The following is a 27,204-nucleotide window of genomic DNA, read 5'->3' on the forward strand; positions in this document are numbered from 1 at the left end:
TTACGAACTATTATTGCACTTAATTAACTTAACACAAACTAATACCACAACTGACCATTAATTTATAAAAAGCAGAGAGTGGGAGAAATAGAAGGGGTATTAGCAAGGCCCACAGCAAATTTTTGTTATAAACCCTCTAGTTTTTTAAACTGGCCGTATTTGTATATGCTGTGTATTCTTAATCACTTAAGAAGTATTTTTTTGCCATTATGTGAGGTATTCATTCAGGTGCTTAACTCCTACAGGTAACACTTTACTTTAAATCTTTAGCCCAATCGTGATGGGATAAACATTACAGGGGAGTTGGGGAATTAGATACTCTCTGTGCTTGTCTGTAAATTAAGATTATCATACCAGATGGCATTTTAAACATCAGGAAGTTATAGGATATTGTCTGTAATAGGCATTCAGCAGGACAAAGCCAGAACACCATACCAAAAGACGGCACTGAAGGTGTGGGAGATATGAAGGGTGGTCCCAACTTGTCAAATACCGATTCTTAGTCGGTGGCTCTGGGCGTCTGATACCAACACATGAGGCACCCTTTAGCATTTGAAATTTGACGTTCAAAGCAACTGATGTAGTCTAAAGAGCGAGAAAGTCCACGTTTGGCGCAGAGGTCGGCTGGGTCAAACAAACACAGGACTTTCACAAAGGAGACCACTTTTCAAGTTCCGTGTGAAACCATCTTTTCGTAAGTACTTTTTTTGTTTAAACCTAACCAATTAAACTAAAAACTAACTTTAACCCCTGTTTCCGTTGATTTTCAAGACATTTTAAACGTAAAAGTGTTAAGTGTCAGTTTCCTGTGAACACAGAAGTTTGTTTTGAAAGACACTTTGCATGTAATGAGCAGAAACTGACAAGCCGTTAATGACACTTCCAAAACTCAAGCTAGGGGGGGAACAAGAGCACTGAAGTTTGGAGCTTAGAGCTACTGAGCAAGCTCAGTAGTGAGAGTACACAGATGTGAAACATATTTCTTACTTTCCGAGGATATCATTATCTTAGATGTGCATCGCAATTAAAAGATCATTGATAAAAACACGCTTCAGAACTTTCCAGAGAGAATCTTCTTCAGTGTTATCAAGTAATCCAGTGATAGTTGTCTAAAAATACATTGGCGCACACTAGAAACAAGATTTGCTAATAGCTAATTTTGCATACTTTTAATGGTGCTTGTTTGCCAAAATATAAACAAATATATGCAAAAAAAAGGGGCTCAAAGGAGAATAGCAGTACTAATCTGTAGCTGACCTTAAAACAGCTCATTTTCAGGATTTTTTATGAGTTTTGTTGGTTTTAGTTTTTTAGACAGAAGGTGGGCGATGGAAAAATGAGAAAGCATCTCTTCTTGTGGCCCTCAAAAACCGTACCTTCCCGTTATAATTTCCATTTTAAAAACACTTCTCTGAGAGACGTCTTAGAACGCACTCTTAAAAGATTTTGGCTCAACAAGACCTCTTTCCGTCTGTCTGTTTTGTTGTGTTAATGAAAATCGTAACAAACACTATGACCACACTAGCGACGGGGCAAAGGAAACGCCTGTTCTTACTGTAGAGGGAGTAAAGAAACCGCTGTTACTTTCGTCACAACAATGACTCCTGACAGTTCAGCCCCTTATCATGGCAGTTTGAGAAAACGTCATGAATGCAATCTATTGGTTTGTGTACTGGGACACAAATTGTCTGTTTTATTTGTGTCGCTCAGCACAAAAACAATGACAATGGAAAGTCAGTATAGGAGCCTTAATCGTGGTTGAAACATGAATGAAATGCATCCTTGTGACTAAGCAACACAAGTTAATAACTTGGGACTTTAAACCAAATGACGCATTGTGGTTTTATTGTAGTGTTTTTTCCAACTGTTTGTGACAGTTTTTTGTTGCCCAGACCTGCCAACCGTGATGGCTTTTTTTCTTATCCTAATTAAGTGTTTTTGTTGCCTTAACCTAACTAGTTTTTATCGTAATGTTGTTTTGAAAAAAAAGATTGTGCTGAAGGACACGAAAATGTTGGACAACTCGTTTCCCTGTACAGGACACCAATAGATTGCATTTCGTGACTTTTCACAAACTGCTGTGAGACGGTGTTGACAGTTTAATCAGAGCTTTCTGCTATACCGAAAAACTTTGACATGATGTGTTCAATGACTGTTAAAAGAATGCAATAGATGTCATGTGTACAGAATGAGTTATGTTCATATACATTGAAAGTTAACACATTCAATGTATATGACATAAATTATTCATATAATCAGAGTAGTAAGCAGAGTAACGAAGGACAAAATGAAGACTACTTATAATAACAGCGGCAATGACCATAGTAGAATTAAAATAATGATGTAGGGAATAGTAATAGTAATGTGATTAATAATAGTAATCGAAATAGCAGTGGGTGTCAGTCGGGTCATGGCAGGAGGCACGACCACGGTCCAGGTACCACAACGATTTATGGAAACCTGCGAGGTGAGAAAGCTAAAGGGCTTTATGGTAGAAGCAAAGCCAATAAGCGTAATGGTACAGGGAATAGTAATAGTAATGTGACTAATAATAATAATGGTAATAGCAGTAGGTGTCAGCAGGGCCACAGCAGGAGGCATGACCACAGTCCAGGTACAGCCACGATTTATGGAAACCTGTACAGGGAATAACAATAGTAATGTGACTAATAAGGACTCCGGGGAAGAAGCAAAGTCAGTAATGTGCATAAATAGGAGATGAATACATAAAGAGAGTAGAGCCAAAACAGCATGCCAGCCACAGACAGGCATGTAATCTGCAAGCTGACATAGAGGCTCCCACAACAAACTGGGCCAGGTTTATTTAGCCTAATTGGAGATGCCAGTTGTGTTTAGAATAATATAACCTCATTGAAGCGCACTTGTTTAAACTCCTGGTGAGGATCTACTGTCACCTGAAAAATTATTCAGTTTCTTTCCTCTGGGAGCCTGGTGAAATAATGTTCTGTTATCAGAGGCAGGGATTTCACCCATAAATCCTCAACCTTTAGGAATGGCCTATATTTAGCCACTCATGCCTCATAGAGATAACTGGGAGATAGTGCTTTTTGCACTCAATAGGAGTCTTTGCATATGTGCTTTGTTGCTAAGTGCAGCACTTTGTGACAATCCTTATTAAAAGTGCACTGTAAATGCATTAAACTTGATGCAAATATGGAGTTCATATGCTTAGGCTTTAAAGGAGGTGGGAATCCAATTTTGGAAACGATGTAAGAGAGTGAAGAATTAATACTCAGCGCTCAGCTACGATCATTCCTCAATAATGCATATCCTGAATATATTCCACTGAGTAATGAGATGCCAAGAAATTTACAAATTAAAATAAGTAGATCATCTGACCCTGACACATTTTCTCTTCTCACAGCTCCATCTGGTGGCCAACATGCAGCTGTGATCAAAGAGCATTTTTCCAGTGGGAGCAGGGTGGCACGGTGACCCATGGTGGCCTCTGTTCCCAACAGAAAGGTCAGATGTCAGTCAGTTACCCCACTGAGCGCCTACCTGCTCGCCTGCTCTCCTACTGCAAGACACTCCGGATAAATGCAGAAAATGTAAATGTGGTCCACAGAAACCCCTGGGGACGTAACATGTTTCCTTTTGCTAACATAGCTTGTTGTGACAGTACAACCATCTGGACCGTGGGCCCTGTTTTCAAGGGTAGATGAAAGATAATTGCCCGCTCTTTTGTATTTTTTTTCTCCCCCTCCACCTTATACAATTCTGTACTGACCTGATATTCTGACCAAGTTGAAATTATCTGAAGGGGAGATATTTGCAAATTGCATCTCCAACCCTATTTGCACATAAATGTTGGCCTGCAGCAATGCACCTGCCTTTAAACCTCAAGCCACATTCTGAAGCAGAACTCAAAAGAGGAGGCGCTATGGATTAATTCTATAAGCTTGTAAAATGAAATACTGTTGATTATAACAAATCTTGATATTTTTCATGGTATGGCATTGCACTGCAATTTTGAAGATTTGAAGATGCTCATTCAAATCCAGTTAGTTAGTCAGTTCAGTATTATTGTGCTGTAAACATATTACTGTGTAGCTAAAACTTAAGGCCCTCTCCACTCAGAGATGTGCATTGCTTATCGTGGATGTTTCCATGGAGGTTTTGTTCAAATATTTATTCCAGAGCGCATTTTTTTTTCAATTTGAGAGCATGTCTTGTTGATTTCACGTTCAGACTTGTAATGCTTTTTTACACTGGAAGAGTGTTTTGACATTCATCTTTTAAATGTTTCTTTGTGATGACCTAAAACATTAGTGTTTGGGGTAAAATAAAAACTAAATTATGATTAGGAAGTTTTGTCATCATGTTCTCTTGAATACCTATGTTGAATACACTTCCTGTAAGTCGCTTTGGATAAAAGCGTCTGCTAAATGCCTGTAATGTAATGGTTACAATGAAAAATGAAAAAGTTGACATTGGGGGGAATAGTCTCTATTTTTGGATTGTGATGGCTAATGTGACATTAGCCATCACAATCCAAAAATAGAGAACATAAACTCATGTTTCAATATCCTTTAGTCATCAGTCATGACTGATGACTAAAGGATATTGAAACATGAGTTTATGTTCTACGGTTTGAAAAAATCCCATAATTGGTATTTTATTGGCTCATACAATTGTTATTAGACCCAATATATTTAATCTTGTATAAATAATTTTGTTGGCCCCTATGGGGCAGCACAACACGTTGTAAACACAACAATGACATATTATCCTGCTATAAAGTTTTTATGCTGCATGTAAGAAAACACTCGCATTTTTGTCCAGCATACCCAGAGCAACATTATCAGATGCGTTTCTGACTAGCAAGGTGAACGGAAGTCCAATATTCCTTCTCCTTTTAGTCCTCTTTTGGTCACCACAAACTCCTATGGGAAATATCTGTTTCTGTAGGTCCTAAATGTTACACTATGTTCACCAGCTGGTTGCATAACGTGTCCATCTGTTGTTTGGTGCTGAGCAGCTATAGTGTAGAGTAAGATTTTAGAGCATTTTTTGCTGAAAACAGCTGCCTGCTGTGCCTTAAATAATACTAAAACACTCCGTAAAGATTAAACTTTTCTCCACACCTTTCACATTAAATTATATTAATTTGCAGTGTTGGGTTATAATGTTTAACATACACGTTAATAAGTTTTGTGTTGTACAGCTAGAAAGTAAAGTAAAATATAACAATTGGAAGTAATTTGGTGTTAATTTACCTTGGTTGGATAATTGTTAATATGAATTAATTTAATTGAAAATGAATTACTTCTACTACTACTACCACTAATAATATTTATAATAATATTATTATAAATAATAATAATAATAATAATAATAATAATAATAATAATAATAATAATAATAATAATAGACAGAGGTTAGGCTGCTATTGATAAAGGCATCGTCATTGAAAAACACATCTTTTTGAAATAATCGGTCCCTGCTCCACTCCGTGATTTGGGTGCAGACTAGGGCCGTTTCTCAATATGTGAACTTCTCTGTACTTGTGTCCTCGTGAACTTGTGAAACGTCATCTAGCGCGGCCCAAGTACTGTTCCAATACACAAGTTCGCATCCAGCCAAGTACGGTCCAGATACCCGGATGTGTCCTCGCTCCGCCCATTATATCGAGGATGCATCGGAGTAGACTTGTGTGGACTTTGGACAGCCAAGTATCCCAGAATGCATTTCACCAGCAAACAAGAGACGACAGTGGCGGAGACGGCTCACAACTGTCAGTTATAACTGTCTAAATACTGCTGTTGTTGTGTAACGGAATTTAGTTTTAACATTTTTTTAAGCGAGAATGTAGTTGTTAAGACTTAAAATATGCGGTCAATTTATCAAGATAGAGCCTGTTTGAAAAAAGCGCCGACGTTTGTCGGAGATATGAGAGGACCAGAGAGGAGACCGGGCGGTGGTGCTCATGCATCCCGCTGAGAGCAGCCTGATCTCGGCAAGGCTCCTCCAGATGTGCCGCTGGCTCCGGTGTCTCTGTGGTTGTGGTTGCAGATGTAACACAAAACATATACATATTAATATTTTTATATTTTCTAAATGAAAACGAAAAAAGGCAGGGTTGTGTTTTATATCATATTTCGTTTTATTGTCAATATATATGACTGAAGATAACCGGAGTAGGCGGGACCGACGAGCTGAGTTGGTGACGTCGTGACGTTGGTGACGTCATCAAGTTCGCTGCTGTTCCAATTGCAAAATGACGTCCTCCCGTCCTCGGGAGTTTGTACTCCCGAGTCGAACTATCCAAGTATGAACTTGCAAGTTTGCAAGTCCATACTTGACCATACTTGGTATTGAGAAACGGCCTAGATGACATTTGCTGATGTGAGCTACCACTTCCTGCTCTGCCTCAAGTGAATTAAGCGCCGTTTGGCCAATGGGAGCGCAGCGGGGCGGAGAGCAGCGGCAGATTGTTTGTACTACAGTGTAGTACTGCTGCCAACAGTAGACGCTTCTTCTAATGCTATTCAGCATCTTCTGGTTAATGGATTACACAGTTTCCCTCCAAGTGCAACATCAGCTGGCGGTGTTCCCGACACACCTCTATCAGGGCTACAGTGTGGAGTTACAGGTACAGTTCATTCGCATTCCACTTGTCAGTCCCGTCTTCTTTATTTTGTCTCCTCTTCCTCTGTACTATCTGCGAGGCGTGCATACGTACAAGGGAGTGAGTGTGACTTTATGGAGATGCTTTACTGCGGGGGAAAGGCATGGTTGTCGTGTTGCATGCTGATCTATTTTTTCTCCCTGAGATTCTTGTTGCGTGCCACCGGGAAACGGAGTGGTGGCTGCTGCATGGTGGACTGCACATGGGGGTTTAAAAGTGAGCGGTGCAGCCAGTAAGGTTGACCTCACGTTTTTATAAAGTGGTCCGTGAGTGGGTTCCGGCATGGGTACACCTGCATCAAAAATATGTAATTACAACACCAATCAGAGGTTAAACTTCCAAGAAATGCAAAATGCATTCCATTGCTATACTAACCCCTGCACACATGAAGCAAAGGCATCAGCTGCCTTGAAAACCTTTTTCAGACTTTCAGAATTAGGTCACTTCTGCAGTCTTGCTTTCTACCGTAGAAAAACCAGTGGCAAATAAATTGCAAAGTTGCATCATCCCCCCCATTTTAAAACATAAAAAAACCCAAATCTAAATCGGTTGCTTTTTTGTTGCACAGCCTGAATGTGTTAGGGTTTTTTTTTTCCACCTGGGGGAATGTACACTATGGTTGTCCGAATTTGGTTTGGAACTCACAATCATTTCTTGATTAATCAACTAACTGTTTGGACTAAAAAATGTCAGAAAGTGGTAAAAATATCAGAATCAAATTTTTCCTGTGTTCTTATAATTTGTTGATTTGTTCAAGCAACATTCCCCTAGTTTACTACCATAAAAGATGTCTCAGGTAGCCTATCGACCAAAATAACCCTGTACCAGGTAGTACTGAAAGTTATCCAGTCAAACAATACCCGTAATCAATCCTTATTGTGCATGTGTGATTGGCCCTCTACTGCAGCAGCTACAACCCATACAGCCGGGATTGCCTGCCTACACACGACCGTGATGACGGAGCCGGCAACTTAAAGCTAAAGGTGCTAACAGAATTAACAACGACAGAAGTGCTTACAGAACTGTTTAACCTGGGAAGGGTAACCGGAGCATGGCCGTTACACTTGCGTAGGGCCCTGGGATTTCTGCGATGTGGAAATCTCTGATGGAATCGTAGAATTTGATGCTCAATATTGAATCAGCTGTAAAACATGGATTATCGTGGAATATGACAAAAAGTGGATGCAATATATAAAAATCAGGGTTTTCATTACCGTCACAAGCGTTTTATTCACAACACTAAAGCCTAACACAGGGAAATAAATTATGCAGCTATGTTTTGGTTTAATTTACTGGCTGGTTCTTGGAGCTTCCCAACAAAAACCTCAAATCAGAGGCAATTTGGATATGGCTCGGAGGGAGAGCGAGAGAGAGGCATCACTGAAAGGCTTAATATCTGAGCTGTCAGGTAGCTACAGCCAATGATAGCCCAGGACATGCATTGAGGGAAAACTTGGAAGAGGGGTCTGCTGTTAGTCACAAACACACGTAAACACAAACAAACAGCTTCCATTCACATGATGGGAATCAAATTTAGCTCTTGTTGGTGTCATTAACATTTTAGGCCAAAGGTATTGGCACTTGTTATAATTTTTTTAAACGATACCTAGCCCACATGTAAATAGTCACATCTGGAGTAGTTGATTCAATGAGTGTTCATCATTTTGCATACAAATGAGAGTTAATTGATTATAAAAGTTGCTGCTGGTTAATTTTCCCGTTGATTGACTAAATATTGCTGTATTTCTTTGTTTCATAATGATTCCAGGCAACCTGTCCTCATTCCCAATGCGCCAAATACCATAGCTTGGTCAGTGCTCCTCGACGTCTGACACCGATGCACCAGTCCTACAGCTAACTCTAGTGTGAAACCACCTACATCATTATTAGAGGGGTCGTAGCAACTAGCAGAAAGTAGCAGAAAAAAAACCAATTTTGTCAAAAGATTCCTGTTCGTGTCCCGTTCAAAACATGAGCCATTAAACATATGAGATGTTAGTGTCATAAGTCCCATGACTCACATGAGTCGCTAGTGACGTGTCTCTTGTGAGCCGCTAGTCAATCTGGAGTCACATGATTTGTTCCTGTGAAGACAGAAGTTTTTTCAGAAAAGACGGTATGCATGTAACGTGTGACGTGTTGCAGGATTTCAGAAATGAACAGTAACTTTTTGTAGGTATTATACAAACTGTTTGAAGATGCATTGAGCAAACGTATATTGACATGGCGTCCCTGACAAGTGATATAACTGGGTTTGTAGTGTGTCATAGTTTGAAGCTTAGTACCACTGACGAAGCTGTGGTTCAGTATTTGACACATTGGGTTGGGAATGTTTTGAACCAAGAAATCAGGAATTGAGCAATACATTAACTGTCAAATCAAAAGTTATGCAGTCAGAAAAAAGTCAGAAAAAAGTATATATTTCATTTTGAAACAGGGGCCTTCCTTTTCTCCTGCAGTACCAATTCAACACATATTAAAGATCCAAATATGGATGATGTGTTTTAGTCTGCAGCCTTAAGCATCCCAGTGTGCATTTTTCCGTTCAGAAGTGGTTCATATGTGAAAGTTTTTTCACCGACTATTTGAAGACGTTCATTGAACATTACATTAACAGGATTTGCAATAATTATATTACATTTTTTTATTCTCTGCATTATGCAATGGTATATCATCATTTTATAGCCCAACTCAGAAACAACATCCACATTTCTTAGTTGAAAAATGCAAATCCCGGTAAAATATGGTCTAAACGTGAACGTCTAATCAATATCTTCAAATAGTCGGTGAATAAACTTTCATCTTTCGTCTTTTGAACTTTAAACTGCTCACAGTAAAATATGTAGCAATTAAATACGTAGTCATAACAGTTTACACTGACAGGACAAAGAAGACCATCTGATACAGGCAACAATTCATTTGTTTTTATTGATACAACTACAATGAAATTGAAAATACAAACAACAAAATCTCCCCTTTGCTTCTTTAAATATCATTGTCAAAGCCTCCCAGGAGCCTGTTTCAGATGATCTGCCATATTTCAGATGGATATCTGTATATTAAACAAGCATTAGAAAAACATATTCAATTCAATTCAATTTAGTATATTTTGTATAGCCCAGAATCACAAATTACAAATTTGCCTCAGAGGGCTTTACAATCTGTACACATGCAACATCCTCTGTCCTTCCCTCACATCGGCACAGGAAAAACTGCCCTAAAAAACCCCTTTAACAGGGAGAAAAAAGGAAGAAACCTATGGGAGAACGACAGAGGAGGGATCCTTCTCCCAGGATGGACAGAATGCAATAGATGTCATGTGTACAGAATGAACAGCATAACATAACATTTATGTGTTTGTCCCTCACATATCTCAAGAGCCGTCCATTCAATTTACGTCACACTTGAGGGGTGTATTGCTTGGCACCAAAGAATGTGCAGTGTCGAAGTTGGTGCAATGTTGACACGTGGCACGTTCAATATTTATACATTTTGAATAAACAAATGATAGTAATTTGTGCAGCAGCGGGGATGGGGCTTCAGGGCTCTGCAGACTGAGACAAACATGATATCCTCAACAGGCCTTTACGGGCTACAACTCATTGACTTCATTCACCTCTCCTTCTAGATGGAAGAAGGTTGGATATTCCGGGATTCAAAACAGTGCACAATAAAAGCACAAATCATATGTATGTTTACAGGCATGACTGGAACAGAGAAAGCTGCGCAGAATGCAGTAAAATAGGACCATACAGAGTCGTACATTTTTATTGTAGATTTAGCCAGTCCAAGACGCATGTAACCGTATGCAGAGTTCATAGAGGACTGTAGCATGCCGTCTAGTTTAGGACAGTTTGAGAGAAGGCTTGGCAACCCAGGCCTTGAGGCACAGCTTGGGGGCAGAGGATTCTGAACTCATGAAATTTAAATCGGGACAGAGAGTCGTCAATCTTATTATCCAGGCCAGGAAGGTGCGCTGCATGTAGAGTAGAGTATGCTAGTCGTCTGACAAATTTATTAATAACGGGAATTGAAGAGCGACCTTTATTTATGATGTTAATGGTTGCCTCATTATCGCAGAAAACTATTATTTGTGTCCTAGACCATAAGTTGCCCCAGAGAATACATGCAATGACGATGGGATATAACTCTAAGAGTGCAGTCATTGGTAATTTTCACCAGTGCCGTCTCTGTGCTATGATTCACTCTAAATCCTGACTGAAAATCCTCAAATAAACTATTGTTATGCAGAAAGTTACACAGCTGATTTGCTACTGCTTTCTTGAGGATCTTAATTCAATTTAATTCAATTCAGTTTATTTCGTATAGCCCAGAATCACAAATTACAAATTTGCCTCAGAGGGCTTTACAATCTGTACACATGCGACATCCTCTGTCCTTCCCTCACATCGGCACAGGAAAAACTCCCCTAAAAACCCCTTTAACAGGGAGAAAAAAGGAAGAAACCTATGGGAGAACGACAGAGGAGGGATCCTTCTCCCAGGATGGACAGAATGCAATAGATGTCATGTGTACAGAATGAACAGCATAACAGAGATACAACACATTAATGTATATGACATAAATGATTCATATAATAAGACTACTTATAATAACAGCAGCAATTACTATAGTAGAATTATAATTCTGAAAATAGGGATAGTAATGTGATTAATAATAATAATCGAAGTAGCAGTGGGTGTCAGTCGGCTCACAGCAGGAGGCACGACTACGGTCCAGGTACCACAACGATTCATGGAAACCTGCAGAGCGAGAAAGCAAAAAGGGCTTCAGGGTGGAAGTAAAGCTAAAATGCTTAATGGTACAGGTAATAGTAATAGTAATGGTGGTAGCAGTCGGTGTCAGCAGGGCCGTAGCAGGATGCACGACCACGGTCCAGGTACAGCCACGATTTATAGAAGCCTGCGAAGCGAGAAAGCACAAAGACTCCAGGGTAGAAGCAAAGTCAATAAGCGTAATAGTACAGGCAATAATAATAGTAATGTGACTAATAATGATAGTGGTAGTAGTAGTGGGTGTCAGCAGGGCCTCAGCAGGTGGCACGATGACAGTCCAAATATAACCCCGATTCCTGGGAACCTGCCAGGCGAGAAAGCACAAGAACTCCGGGGAAGAAGCAAAATCAGTAATGTGCATAAATAGGAGATTAATACATAAAGAGGGAGTGAGAGAAGAGGAGAGAGGAGCTCAGTGTATCCTAGGTAGTCCCCCGGCTGTCTAGGCATATAGCAGCATATCTAGGGGCTGGACCAAGGCGAACCTGAGCCAGCCCTAACTATAAGCGCTATCAAAAAGGAAGGTCTTAAGCCTGCGTGGTGGGGAGGGGTATCGGTGGTCTGAGGTGCAGATGATGTGGTCCTCATTGGATCATCGGCCTGTGACCTCTGGTGAGTGTGTCTGCCCCCTGGACTGAAACTGGAACCTGGTTCCACAGAAGAGGAGCCTGATAACTGAAGGCTCTGGCTCTCATCCTACTTTTATATACTCTAGGAACCACAAGTAACCCTGCATTGATTGAGCGCAGCTTTCTAGTTGGGTAATATGGAACTATAAGTTCCTTAAGATAAGACGGTGCCTGGCCAGTTAAGTTAAATTCTATTCTTGATTTAACAGGGAGCCAGTGCAGAGAAGCTAATACTGGAGTAATATGATCTCTTTTCTTAGTTTTTGTTAGAACACGTGCTGCAGCATTCTGGATCAACTGTAAAGATCTAAGAGACCTATTAGAGCAGCCTGATAATAAGGAGTTACAGTAATCTAGTCTAGAGGTAACAAATGCATGAACTAGTTTTTCTGCATCGCTTTGAGACAGGATTTGCCTGATTTTCGCAATGTTACGTAAATGAAAAAAGGCTGTCCTTGAGATCTGTTTTATATAAGAGTTAAAAGACAGATCCTGATCAAAGTTAACTCCAAGGTTCTTAACGGTAGTGCTGGATGCTAGAGCAATGCCATCTAGAGAAACTATATCGTTAGATAATTGATTTCGAAGGTGATCTGGGCCTAGTAGGATAACTTCAGTTTTTTCGGAGTTTAACATTAAGAAGTTACAGGTCATCCAGGTTTTTATGTCCGTAAGACATGCTTGAAGTTTAGAGAAGGAACGGAATCGCTTCTTTAAATTTAGCTACAGCACTATCAGATAGACATCTAGTGTAGAAACTTTTGCCCAATGGCATACACTCTGGTAGTAAAAATTCAAAAGTTATTAGGTAATGGTTCGAGAAAAGAGGGTTCTGTTGAGAGACAATTACCTTTTCTATTTCAATGCCATAAACCAGAACAAGGTCGAGGGTGTGGTTAAAACAGTGAGTCGGTTTCTGTACACACTGACAGAAGCCAATCGAATCTAATAATGAAATAAACGCAGTACTATCATTATCAACATCCACATATAATATTATTATAATATTAAAATCCCCTACAATAATTACTTTATCTGTTTTGAGGACTAAACTTGATAAGAACTATGAAAATTCAGATAGGAATTCAGAAAACGTACCTGGTGCGCAGTACACCATAACAAATAGATTTGGCTGAAATGCTTTCAAATTAGTTATAATTTAATTTAGGTTTAGGGTTTATTAATAGGCTTGAGTCAAAGATGGCTGCTACTCCTCCTCCTCGGCCTGTGCCTCGAGGAACATGAGTATTAATATGACTTGGAGGAGTTTATTAATTTAAGCTAACATATTCTTCATGATTTCAGTAAAACAAAATAAATCAATATGATTATCTGATATTAAATCATTTACCAGTACAGCCTTAGATTAGTCCACATTTAATTGTCCTTCTTTGTTGCACTGTTGTGTTTGTTGCCTTAACATTTATTAGGTTATTTTGTATAACTCCTCTTCTGTTGACTTTTGATTTAAATAATAGAAGTGGCCGTGTGGCAGACACGATCTCTATAGGGTTTTGGGTGGGTAACTGCTCTAATGGAAGCGCAGATAAGTGTGAAAGACAACTCTGCTTCCTGGTCTGAACTCTGGGTTGTCATGGATTAGGTCCACTAATAAACTGGGTCAGATTTCTAGATAGGAGATCCGTTCCATCCAAAGTGGGATGAATGCCGTCTCTCCTAATCAGACCAGGTTTTCCCCAGAAAGTCTGCCAATTATCTACGAAGCCCACATTGTTTGCTGGACACCACCTCGACAGCCAGCGGCGGAATGATGGCATGCGGCTATACATTTCATCATTGACCAGGTTAGGGAGAGGGACAGAGAAAACTACGGAGTCCAACATTGTCTTTGCGTATGAACACACCGATTCCACATTCATTTTAGGGACCTCCGAGTGACGTAATTGGGTGTCATTACCGCCGACGTGAATAACAATCTTACTGTATTTATGTTTACCCTTAGCCAGCAGTTTTAAGTGGGATTCAATGTCGCCCGCTCTGGCCCCGGGGATGCATGTAACTATGGCCCCTGTCTTCGCTAACTCCATGTTTTTCAGAATGGAGCTGCCGATAACCAGAGTTGGTTTCTCAGCGTGAAGTGGTTAGTGGTGACCCGTGTGCTTCAACATAGAGTTATGCTTCTTAGGGACAGTCACCCAGCCTCCTGGCTGCTCGGAGGACGGCTAGCAGAAGCTACATGAGATGAGATAGCATGAGATGTAAGAGCACCCTGAGAGATGACTTGCCTGCCGAATTTTAGATGGCCAAGAAGGGAGTAAAGCTTTGTTTATACTCGCGCTTGCGCCGCAGTGTGAGCTCCAAGCATTAACGGAGCCGTTTGAACTCTATGCCCTGATATTCACTCCAAAACGCCAGAGTGAATACAAGCAAATTACCTATTAGAACGAGGGTAACCCATAGACTGTAGGTGTAAGCGGCAAAAGCCAAAAACCAACACCCACAATCAGTGGCGGCTGGTGCTAAAAAAATCTGGGGGGCGCACTGGCGGGCGGGGATTACAACACAACAATAAACTACTTGAACATAAATTCGGTTGTTTCGTTACGCACTGCGTAACGAAACAACCGAATTTTCGTTTGCTGTCGCCATGTCTCCTCCTGTCTTCTCGTTGTTGTTTTTTTCTGTCTGCTCCGTGTGCGCGTGGGCGTGTCTGTCGCTCTTTGAGTGACAGGCACGGCTCCGTTGCCAGGGGAGTGACTTTGACTGACAGGTATCATGAATCAATCAGACTGGATGAAAAATGAGCCCAAGCACGCTGATTGGCCAGGGGCGCAGAGAGCTGCGCCCGGAGGAGAATCTTGAAGTGACCAATTAGAGACCAGCATGAAGTCACATGGAAGCCAAAAGTTTAAGAGGCCACATACACACTCATTTGGCCGGCGCCCCTCGCTATTGAAATGCATGAAACAACCCAGAATAAACCCAATATTGAATGGAAAGGCATAAAAATTTAAAAGTAAAACCCATTGTATGAGTGAACACTGAACAGACGTGGTAATTACTTTTTATTATGTAATTTATGTTTACTGTGTCTATACTTTTTTCCTGAAATTTTGATGGGGGCGGCGCCCTAGCGCCCCCTATTGACCGGCCGCCACTGCCCACAATGCTGAGGAGTGATTGTAATTATCTGTTAGCTCAGCGGCCCGGGGGTCATGTTGCAGAGAAACAAGCTCAGGGCTCCCACTGTTTCAGCGTTATGGTGATTTGTATTTTTTATGCATTTTATATTTGTTTTCATGCGTATCATGTTTATCCGCCACATCTTGAAGGCCGGTCCGTGAAAATATTGTCTTACATGAAACCGGTCCGTGGCGCAAAAAAGGTTGGGAAACGCTGTGTTAGCTCATATATCATATTCCTGGCCCAATTTATTAGTTTTTTTCTCAAAAATTACCTTTGTACAAGCCCTGTAAAACACATCAAGTAATAAATGCAAATTAAAGAAACAAAGGTGTACTATCCTATAAACTACTTGATTTGACTTCAAAATATTTACTTACATGTAGACTTTCAAGACCTCCCGTTTCCAAAGCATTTAAAATGAATTGGCTTTCTTTCTATAATACCCAGACATGTTCATAGTGTTTTATCAGTGAACTATTTATGACAGTCACGTGATATAGCGTGACACCACTTCGGGCCTACACGCACCACGCGCCGGCCGTGATTACGTCATCATCTTAGGTGTACGCTCCTCACGCTGGCTTCACTACGCCAAGTTTAAACTAAGCTTAACTGCTGTTTAGTAATGTTTTTTCTCCCCGCAATAACATTCCCAATCTTGCGGATGTGCTCCAACTTTGCAACTTGAAGGGAGGCTTTATCGCCTTATTATCAACTGAATGGAGAGTGATGCCCAGGAACTCCAGACGTGCGTCACTACCCATGGATTTCTCCTCTGTCCAGTAAAAGCAGAGGCAGCAGAAACAAAGTTCTAGTTTTAGCAGCTCGGAGCATGAAATTGTCATGTGTGGCTGATGTAGCCAGACGGCTTGTTGCCGCATGGAGTCCTGGTTGGCAGCGTGGATAACTGATGATTTAGTGCTCAGCTGCAGCGTTTCCAGGGATTGAAGGCGAGCATGGAGATTACCCGTGACTGCACGGCTGAGATGATGGCGTTGTCTGCCAGGAGTTGCTTGTGGAAAAAGAGTAGGGAAACGACTTACTTCGTCTTCGCCTGCGGAGCTTTTGGATGACCTGATTTCCTCGTCCTTTACGCACGGTGCGGGCGCCGGTGAGGATCGACTGGATCGCGACTTACTGTTATACTTACTGCTCACGGAGCTGTGAGAGAGGAAGGACTGGTGCTGGTAAACCACCGCAATCTTCTAGCTGAGCCAGAGGCTTCTTGGTCATCTGACGGGAAGCCGCTGCACAGCGCTGCCAACTTCTCCTGCGTCGGCCACCCGGCAGGCTCAATGTCGGCTCCGGCTGAACATTGATATTAAGTCCTGACTTGGATCCGACATCGTCTCAGTTACCAACAACGAGATGTAGAAAAAAATAAGGAAAATGCATCCATTCGCATCTGATCATGCTGAAATGACAACTGACAGCAGCAGAAAGGAGAACATTGCTGTTAAAAATGAATTTCAATTCATTTTTATGAATTGTGACAGCAACGATGTGATTGGTTTAAGGAAACAATGGCAGGTTATGGTTGGTTAACTTTAAGTGAAAACAATCAGCTGATAGAGTAGTCATGGGGAGAGAGAGACTGGCATTATGAATGACAAGGAGTGTAAAGATAAGTCTTCCTGACTGAACTTACGCTAAGCTTCATTAAACATGCAACTGGCAAGCGAGCAAGTGAACATGTTGAGCCCTGCTACTGAAAGTCTACATTTTTCCAAGCTTTGATAGGGAGTGCTTTCCTATCGACGTAAAACACGGCGCTCCGGGACACGGCGCTGCTGCTGCCGGAGGAGAGACCCGAGGTTCCCCGTGAGCTGAGGAGGAGGAGACGGGGATGCCGTGCTGGGGCAGAACGTCGCGCCAGGAGGAGACGTTTTAAACCCGTCCTCCCCTCCATCATCATGGGAAACGTACGGTCTCTCCCCAACAAGATGGACGAGCTATCAGTAGCGTCATGGTGTTCACGGAGACATGGCTCACGGAGCTGACTCCGGACACCAACGCTGCTCTGGACGGGTTCTGCATCATCCGTGCAGACATGATGACGGAGAGCGGTAAGAGGAAGGGAGGAGGCCTGGCAGTGTTTGTGAATGATAGATGGTGTAACTCTGGGCACATCACTGTCAAAGAGCAGACCTGTACAGAGGACATTGAGCTGTTGGCCGTTAGCATGAGGCCGGTATATTTACCGAGGGAATTCTCGCACGTTATCACAATAGCTGCGTATATTCCCCCCTCTGCTAACGGAGAAGCGGCCTGTGACGTCATACACTCGGCGACAAGCAGGCTGCTGACACAACATCCCAATGCCCTCCTCCTCCTCTCTGGTGACTTTAACCATGCCCCTCCGTCCTCCACTCTGCCCACCTTCACCCAGTACATCACCTGCCCCACCAGAGATAACAGAACCCTGGACCTGCTGTATGCCAACACCAAGGAGGCATACACCTCATCTCCCCTCCCTCCCCTGGGAAGATCTGACCACAACCTGGTGCACCTCCGGCCTATGTACAAACCTCTTGTGCACAGGCAGCCAGCTGTGACCCGCACAGATGGTCCGATGAAGCCGAGGAGGCTCTTAAGGACTGTTTCGACTCGACTGTGTGGGAAGTGTTCAGTGATGCCCATGGGGAGGACATCGAGGGTCTCACAGACACCATAACGGACTACATTAACTTTTGTGTGGAGAACACCGTACCCACCAGGACTGTACGGTGTTTTTCCAACAGCAAACCCTGGATCAATCCTGAGATAAAGACCCTCCTCAAGGAGAAGAAGAGGGTCTTTAGATCAGGAAACAAGGAGGAGCTGAGGACTGTGCAGAGGGAGCTGAGGAGGAAGATAAGGGAAGGGAAAAATGTCTACAGGACGAAGATGGAGGATCAGCTGCAGCAGAACAACATCAGCGGAGTCAAGACGAGCCTCAAGGCCATGTCTGGCCACAAGGGGCCCAACCAACAACCTGTGGGGGACCAACAGTGGGTGAATGATCTGAACTTATTCCTTAACAGATTTGATCAGCCACCCACCCCCCCCCACCCAGACCTCCCTGCCGCTGCAGCCCCCATCGTCTGCACCCCCTGTGGATTACCCCCCTCTTCTTCCTCCTCCTCCACCCCCTTTTCCACAACACTCGGCTCCCCTCCACACTCCTCAAACACTGCACACCTCCAACACCCCACCCCCACCCCCACTCCAACAACCTACAGCACACAGCCCCCTTCCCCCAACTTGTCCCTCTCAATTAACCAGGTGAGAAAAGAACTGAGGAAGATAAAGGTGAGAAAAGCCACGGGTCCGGACGGCATCAGCTCAAGGCTGACCCTCTTCAGTTCGCCTATCAACCTGGCATCGGGGTGGATGACGCTGTCATCTACCTGCTACAAAGATGCCTTTCTCACCTGGAAAAGGCTGGAAGCACTGTGAGAGTCATGTTCTTCGACTTCTCCAGTGCCTTCAACACCATCCAGCCTTTGCTTCTGAGGGACAAGCTGGAGCAGACCGGGGTGGACCACCACCTCACTGCATGGATACTGGACTACCTCACCAACCGTCCACAGGATAGGGGAGTGTGAGTCAGATCGGGTGTCCTGCAGCACGGGTGCCCCACAAGGAACCGTTCTGGCTCCATTCCTCTTCTCCATCTACACATCAGACTTCAAATATAACTCTGCTACCTGCCACCTGCAAAAGTTCTCTGACGACTCTGCAATCGTCGGCCTCATCTCCGCAGGCGATGAGAGGGAATACAGAGAACTGAACCAGGACTTCACAGGATGGTGCCGGCGGAACCGCCTCCAGATCAACTCTGGTAAAACCAAAGAGCTGGTGGTGGACTTCCGCCGGGGAAAACACTGTCCTCCGGAACCAGTGAACATCCAGGGACAGGACATTGAGATTGTGCAATCTTATAAGTACCTGGGTGTTCACTTGAACAATAAACTGGACTGGACTAATCATTCAAAGGCACTCTATAAAAAGGGTCAGAGCAGACTGTATCTGCTGAGGAGACTGAGGTCTTTTGGAGTGCAGGGAGCACTCCTGAAGACCTTTTTCAACTCTGTGGTGGCATCAGCCATCTTTTATGCAGTGGTCTGCTGGAGCAGCAGCATCTCAGCAGCAGACAAGAAGAGACTGAACAAGCTTGTCAGGAAGGCCAGCAGTGTGCTGGGGTGTCCATTGGATACGGTGGAGGTGGTGGGAGACAGGAGGGTGATGGCCAAGCTGTCATCCCTGATGAACAACACCTCCCACCCCATGCAGGACGCCCTGGCAGCTCTGTGCAGCTCCTTCAGCCACCGGCTGCTTCACCCCGGTGTGTGAAGGAGAGGTACTGCAGGTCCTTCCTTCCTGCTGCTGTCAGGTTGCACAACCAACTCTGCTCCCAGCAGACCACATGACCACATGACAATAATAACATAATAACATGACAATAAAAACCTGTGCAATACATTACACATTACACTGTGCAATAATAGTTAAAAATAGTTAAAATAGTTGTTGTTTTTTTCTCTGTCTGTAAATATAATATTTCAGTTATTGTTGTTTTTTCTACTGTTTTTTTTTATTGCTTATTTATAATACTTGTTTTATTTTATTTTTATTTTTCATTTTTTATTTTTCATTTTTAGCTTGTCTTCTTCTACTATGTCTCTTGTGTGCACTTACAACTCTACACTGTTGTAAGTCTGCAAATTTCCCCGCTGCGGGACTAATAAAGGATTATCTTATCTTATCTTATCTTATCTATTCCACAATTTATCATCGCTATCCTCTGTGACTTTCCACTGTAATGTTGCCAGTTATCTAAATCGTTTGGGTAAATAATGTAACCGTTTTCCCATGTCCTGAGCTACCTAAAAAGGACGTCGTTATAAATTGAAATTATGGTTTTATAGTATGTATACCTGGTTGCGTTTTCAAATACCTGAGGGACAGCCGTTAGCTCCCAGTACTCGCAAGTCAAAGGCAAAAGCTCTAGCTAAGCTGCTGCATAATTTATAGGCCTCTTTAATGCTGCTTAAATTAAAGTCTCTTTGTCATACCTCTATCCTAAATTCGGCAATGACCAAGTGAAAGTGGTGTTGTTGTACTCAGTGGAATGGTTATTTTATTTTTTAATGTCATCTGATCAATTCTCCCAACAAGCAGGTTGTTTCGGTTGTGGCATATCAGTTATTCAGGTCTCATTTTCTCCATATATTTGTAGCTCAGTCATTTCAGGTATTTAGCATGACATTGAGTTTTCCTGTGATGATGTAAAAGTTGGCTTAACTTAAGTCTTAGTTTTTTTTTACATAGAACTGCCTAGTGTGAAATAAACACTAAAAATTGTCAGGGTTTTATCCAAGTGGCAACAGGAGACGGACCCAAAAGCAGTCACACATGAGTCGAGAGATAATTAAACAGTAAATTTAATTAACAAAAGTCCAAAACAAAACTTACATGGAGGTGATGACAAAAGTAACAACAGAAAGTCCAACACAAAAATATGACGAAAACAGGAACCAGAAATATCCACGGGAACATAGACGGAACAAGGCAGGAACACAGCAGATGAACCAAAAAACTAGCAGACAAAAGACAGGACTATAAATACACAAGAAACTAATCAAACAACAAGACAGGTGGGCAGACATGAAGGCAGTCTGAAAGCCAATTGGTCTGAAAAACACAAGGGAACAGAGCAAGGCTGACAAGACTACAACATCACAGGTGGATTAACTCACGGGCAGCGTAGACAATTACAAAAGCGGGAGGACGTAAAGTGAACACAAGACACAAGAGGCAGGGAACTTCAAAATAAAACAGGAAATATTCTAAAATAAAACCAAGATCGTGACATAAAATGATGAATTAGCTGAAAATCGAACGTATGCTTGTTTGATTACAGACTGAGGTCTGTTTTTGTGAACCAGGGGTTCAGTTGTAATACTTTTCATAACAGCAGTTACGATTCAATATGATGCGATATATGTTTTGGATACAGTCACAAAAGGAGGAGGTAAAGATGGCGCCAGGATGACTTCGAAATGGGACTACAGATGAAAAATAGCCTCTTAGCTAACTTTGGCGCATTTACAGAAATGTTTTATTAATGTGCACTGTCCCTACCAAATAAACCAATAAAATAAATATTGCGATACTGTTAGCAAGGCAATTTATCTTGATTTGTTAAATCTAAGTTTAGATGCCTTAGTACAGTGAACACACTGTACCATTGTTGCTGGTAGCAGATTTAATACATAATAATTAATTAAACAGGCCCTATTATGCTATTTTCCGGGTGCATATTTTTATCTCAAGTTACAGTTACAACAGGTTTACATGCGTTAATGCCCACACATTTTTTATTCTCATCCTGGCTGTCCTGCAGCACCTCTTCTCACCCTCTCTCTGAATTGCTCTGTGGTAGCGCTTGCCCCTCCCTCCAGGAAGCAAAGTCTACCCTGATTGGTCAGCTAGCCCACTCTGTTGTCAATGTTTCACATTTGTTAGATCCGGGTGATAAAGCCCAATACAGGACTATATACTGAACCAGCTCTCCGTTTAAAGGGTCCGAAGCTCCAAGCCCGTATTAAGGACACTTGGAGACTTGTTTAAGCTGGTGGTCGAGGAAACTCGCCTGGCTGCTAACTGCTGTCCCTCCTGACGTCTACCCTGCTTCCTCCGACAACTGCACACAACAGAAAGGCCTCCTTGGCCGTGCACAGCTATCAGTCACATCAGTTAATGGCAGCTTTCCTCTTATGGACCTAGGCTCTTGGTAGGTGCCAGGATAGGCTTTAAAGGCTAGGAATTAGCCCTGAGGGTCTGGAACCAGAATAACCATTAAGAACTCTATTGTTGTCATACTTAACTTTTTACTACCACGTGTACTCTTCACTTGCTCTTCAATTCCAGGATGAAGAAGTTCCTTTAAACTGCGACCCTCTTGACTCCGTACAAAGTCACAGAAAACAGTGTCCTTCTTCTCCTGTTCATGCAGAGGGGAAGTGAGAAATATCCATCAGCCAATTCCTGCACGCAATCGGTGTCCTCTTTGCCGTGAGCAGACGAAGTCCTCTGATGCTTGTCCCGGTCAAAATCCCAACTCGATACTCCGAGTCTTCTCTTTTTATTGTCCAGTTGACCCATCCCTCTTTTTCCAGTCTTCTCACCCAGTTTCTCCTGACAACATTCATTTTGATTTCACACACACACATTTCATTCCCCTAACAGGATACACTTACTCATTTGGTCACATAAGAACTAGATTTCTTCACTCTTTCACATTCGCCGGTTGTTATCAATAGATAAGAAGACCTTCAGCAGTTGTTGCGTCTTCAGTGCTTTTTGTTAACTGAATCAGTATTATTCTCACATAAATCACTTCATTTTGTTTAACTGAATCATTATTACAATCACATTAATCACTTCATATTTGTTGACAATGCATAAATGCAATAAGCAGCTTTTTCTAAACATATACAGCAGTAAGCAGCTCTTTTTAATCGTATAAGCTCTGTGTCTGTCGGTCTGGTGTTTATATCCCAGCCTTTTCCTTTTTTACTTTGGGCAGCTCCTCTGGGATCTCAACTTCTCAACTCACCCCTCCTGAGGTCACAGGCTGCCTCCGGTCGTCGTCGGTGTCTTACAGTTAAACATCGTCATCCTAATCTTCTGAGATCGTGAGAACAAACACATCACTCTCAGGCGAAGCTGATCTCGACTCCCATTCCCAGCTGTCAACCACTTCCAGATCTTCGTCGAGTGAAAACAGCTCCTGTGGCTCTTGGTCATCCACCCTTCTATGGCCTCCTTAATGGCCTGTAGGCTCTGATCAATTGTAGAGCTTGTTGAGATGGGGCCGTAGAGTGTATCTTCTCCTAGTAATAGCTGTTGGGCTTCCTGTTGGCCCGCCTGGATCCTTCAGGGATCATCTCCACCAGCTCCCCTTGTTGCTCATTGAAACCCCACATACCGAGTAAGTTCGGTGTCCTCTTTGCCGTGAGCAGACGAAGTCCTCTGATGCTTGTCCCGGTCAATCTGATCTCTGTCTGTACTCCTACATCCCGATGTTCTACATCTGATTGGTCTTGGGCTGTTGTTTCAGGGGATTGTTGAAGTTGATTGATGTAGTAGTTGCGGCAGGCGTGATCCGATGATCACGAATCTTCCTTCGATGAGATGGGTCGTAGACACCCGTGTCTCGTCTGAAAATTCCCATATCTTCATGTACACAAGACAGTAGATGCCGTTACTGTAGGTGTGGATGACAGGAGCTATCCTTCCCCTCCCGGCAGCTGAGCTCCACATGACTTTCGCCTCCGTTTCCACTTTCATGCAGTCAGCATGGGTCACTGCTGGCATAAATGGACTGGCCCCCCAGCAGAAGAGGCCACAGGCTGCTCCGATCTGGAAATTCCCTATGTAACACGGGGTGCACCATAAAGCTGGGATAACATCCCAACGGTACCCTGCTTGCTCCACGGGAATTCCACAGCGGATCCAGCCAGCATCCTCCTGTAATTTTAGTGAACACAGAGATCTCATTAAATATTTATTCATTTCTCAAAGCTTAAGCATAGTAGGCTTGCGAGGGGTCTCCCATTTTCTTAGATCCCCTAATTTCTTCTGGAGCGCCTTGTAGCCAGAGCACATAGCCATGGAGAATATACCACCGGGGGAGGTGTTTGCCCTGGGCTTTTCGGTCCATCCTTTTTCGGGAAGCTTCGAGAGCTGCATACATCATGAGCCAGGCTGCTATGGCGATCGACGATTCCAATCCTGCCCAGTAGATGGCAACTGTTGCGCCCCATCCTAGGCCCCAGAGAGCAATGGCGCCCAACATGTGCAGCCAACGCCCAAACGTTTAGCCTAGTCAGTCTGATCACAGATATGGGTTCTGTGTCAGAGGTGTTTTGGATTGCTTCTGTTATACTCACTCCAAATGTAGTCGGTGCCGAAGGGCTGCTTGACATGGCTTCAGTTGTCATCTTTTATGCGTTTGTTGAATTTAAGTATACTCTTACTTACCCTAGATGCTCTTGGTTAAGGACCACATGCTGGAATGGCTATGCCGCTCCGATGTTCCAACCTTTATAGGCTGGTTTGCCCCTCCCCTTTCCGGAGGAGGGATTTCTTCTCTACTTCCTTCTTCTTCTTAGAGGTTTTCTTGCAGCACGAGTAGATGGCAGCCATAGCCCCGCCCTTAATGACCCTTCCCGGTCCCACAATGTAGCCAATGCTCTTATGGTACATGGCAAGTTCCATTATTATAGAGCCGGTTAGGCCCCAGCCACTCCAAACCTCTAACTTCTTTCCCTTCGCACAGGCTCCTTCTGAAAGCATGCCCTTCAGCTAGGAACACTGTAGGATCTGTTACTTGGTGGATGATTCCATTCACTCTCCTCCTATTCTGCATATGATGACCCAGGATAATGTTGATACAACTGCTCCCTAGCGGTGCTGATCTCCTCCATTTTCCATCTCTCCCTTTCACCCAGGTCACTTCTTGCACATAGGTGGAAACTCATTGCCGTAGTGTGACTGACCATGGTCCTCCCAACCTGGGACGGCTTCACAATGTCTCCTAGCTAGGCTGATGTTGCAAGATGTGTCCCCATGGTTGCATTCCATTTTCCTGGGTCTTGGGTTCACCTATGGTTCTGGTCCGTTCCGCACTCCGGGCAAAATGTCTCTGTCCTTTGAGTATACTGTAGCAAGGTATTGGTACCTCACCCAGTAATTGCTTATTTGGGTTAGGCATGGTACAACCCATTCCAACACCTCTTCCTTCTGGAGGCCCCACCATGGAGAGCCACTGTCTCGCGTATCCTTCTTTCGAAGCCTGTAGGATTCCCTTGATCGTTTGATTTCCCTTCAGGCCGGTGCAATCGTATCTCCATACTCCCGTGATCCGGTGCCATTCTTGCCATAAAATACATCGGGGCAAGGCTCCATTGTCCGATACTCTGAGCCATTTAGTGCTTCAAACATTTTCTCGGTTACACACTTGTCAACTTTCTGGAAATCTCTTGATGGGACGGTCATCAATTCTTCTGGTTTGGGCAGCTTCTGAACATACATATCTGTCGTACTTGTCCCTACGAGGCCTCGACTGGTTCTTGAGTAGCCTTCCCGGATGGCTCCCCTAAAGTGCTTCAATGGGCTGATCCATATCCAGGGCACAATTTACACCCAATATCACAAATCACCATTTTGCCTCAGGGGGCTGTAACATCCTGTCTGTGGACCCTGGCATCAGATGAGGAAAAACTCCCCCCAAAAAAACTTTAAAAGGGAGAAAAAAAAGAAGAAACATCAGGGAGAGAAAAATGAGAAATGATCTAAGATCAAGTAAATTTCTCTTGCATTTCTATTTCTTTATTGAAACGTACTGAACCGTGGCACCACTGTATCGTTTGAACAGAACCGTGAATTTTGTGAACCGTTACACCCCTAGTAAACAATGTTTACGGTAAACAGTAAACAGTGTTTACTAGGTGTGAGAAAAAGCTGGCTTCCCGCTAATTTGAACGTCGTTGCAAGGCACTTTGCATTGTTCCCTCTTGACTTTAGACTCTCTCCTGTGTTTCTCCTTCACCAAAGTGGCAATACGATTTCAGTAATGAGAAGAGAAGAGAGTCAACCTCTTGCAATTGCATTGGTGTTACTGACAGTGAAATCCATTATCTTAATGAATGATCACCAAGGAGAGGGACATGTTAATTCAGTGAGCAGCAGTTGCTCTTTTGAGAGCTGTACCTAACACTCAGCAGGACTTACCTTGCTTTCCCTTTTGTGAAGCTGAGTTATAGACACACTCAGGGACAAGGAGAAGGTGAGGCTAGGTCTTCTTTTTGTAGTTTTGGCAGATCAGGGATGGGTGCTTGGTGTGGGAGGACCCTATTGTGGGACCTACTCTAGCCCTCGGCCAGTGGTTTTCCTCTGTGGCAGTTCACACAAACGGCCCTAGATCTGCCTGGAAATCCAAAGTTGAGTGATTTGTATGAAGAGGTTATCTGACATGCCCTAACCTAGTCAAGTCAAAGAGTCGGCCGGTCAACCAGTTTTAATTTCACTTACAAAAACTAAGACTTAATATGTTCGACAACTTTTTTTTCCACGTCTTACATAAGGTGATTACGAGACCAACATCATTGAACACTATCTGTTGATCAAAAAAATTGGAACAAAAATGTTTTTAAAAAAAATAAAAACTTTCTTAAGAGGAGAGGAGCAGCAGTTCCATTTCCTGGGCTGCAGCAACAGTTGTGTCCTGTGCTGCGCCCGTCATATCATGACATATCAATGCCAATACTGGGGAGGCCTTGACAAGCCGACTTACTTAAGTTTAAGTTAACAATGACAACAACCAGGCATGGGAAATGAGGTGACACTTTGGCTAGAAAATATTGACTGAAATGTTCAATATGATCTGATTTCTAAAAAGACTTAAATGTCAAAAGTTTTCATTGATAAAAAAACAAAAACAAAATAGTTATGTGTTCTTAAGATGAAAGATAAGATACTTTGATTTTTAGTCAACTAAAAAAAATCAGGATTATGTGAAAAAAACAAACAAGGAGGACATTTGACACAGGACTAATACAAAAAAAATTGGGGGATTTCGATCAACACTACAGTTAACCATGGTTGGGACCGCTTGTTAAGATTGTCTGGCTAAATTGTTGGCTTGTCTGGTCTGACTGTTCCTGCCCAGTCATACTTCTATTAGAAAATAGTTTGGCAAATACAATGTTATCAGGGCCGATAGAAATGGTGGACAAAATCATGTGATTGATTAATAAAACGTTGTAATCCTTCCATAGCTGTACACTGTGTAGTAACAATAGCATAAACTCCCATGATTACTGACTTTACTTAATGACACAAGTTAGGGTCAGAGGTCATAACTCTACAATGGATAGAACTAAATAATTATTTTCTTGTAAAATTATGCATTATTTAGATATATAAGAGA

The 27,204-nt window shown here is 42.7% G+C and overlaps 1 protein-coding gene across 1 annotated transcript in view; it reads left to right on the top strand.

The window, feature by feature from the left end:
- Window positions 1-6,529: 6,529 nt before the first annotated feature.
- zmat4a (zinc finger, matrin-type 4a) overlaps window positions 6,530-27,204 on the top strand; it is a 147,580-nt gene continuing 126,905 nt past the window's right edge. Inside the window, exon 1 of the mRNA XM_054610095.1 lies at window positions 6,530-6,616. Coding sequence (XP_054466070.1) covers window positions 6,530-6,616 — 87 coding nt within the window. The remainder of the gene's footprint in view (window positions 6,617-27,204) is intronic.

This window comes from Anoplopoma fimbria, chromosome 13, assembly GCF_027596085.1.
Source record: "Anoplopoma fimbria isolate UVic2021 breed Golden Eagle Sablefish chromosome 13, Afim_UVic_2022, whole genome shotgun sequence".
Classification (NCBI taxonomy): Eukaryota; Metazoa; Chordata; class Actinopteri; order Perciformes; family Anoplopomatidae; genus Anoplopoma; species Anoplopoma fimbria.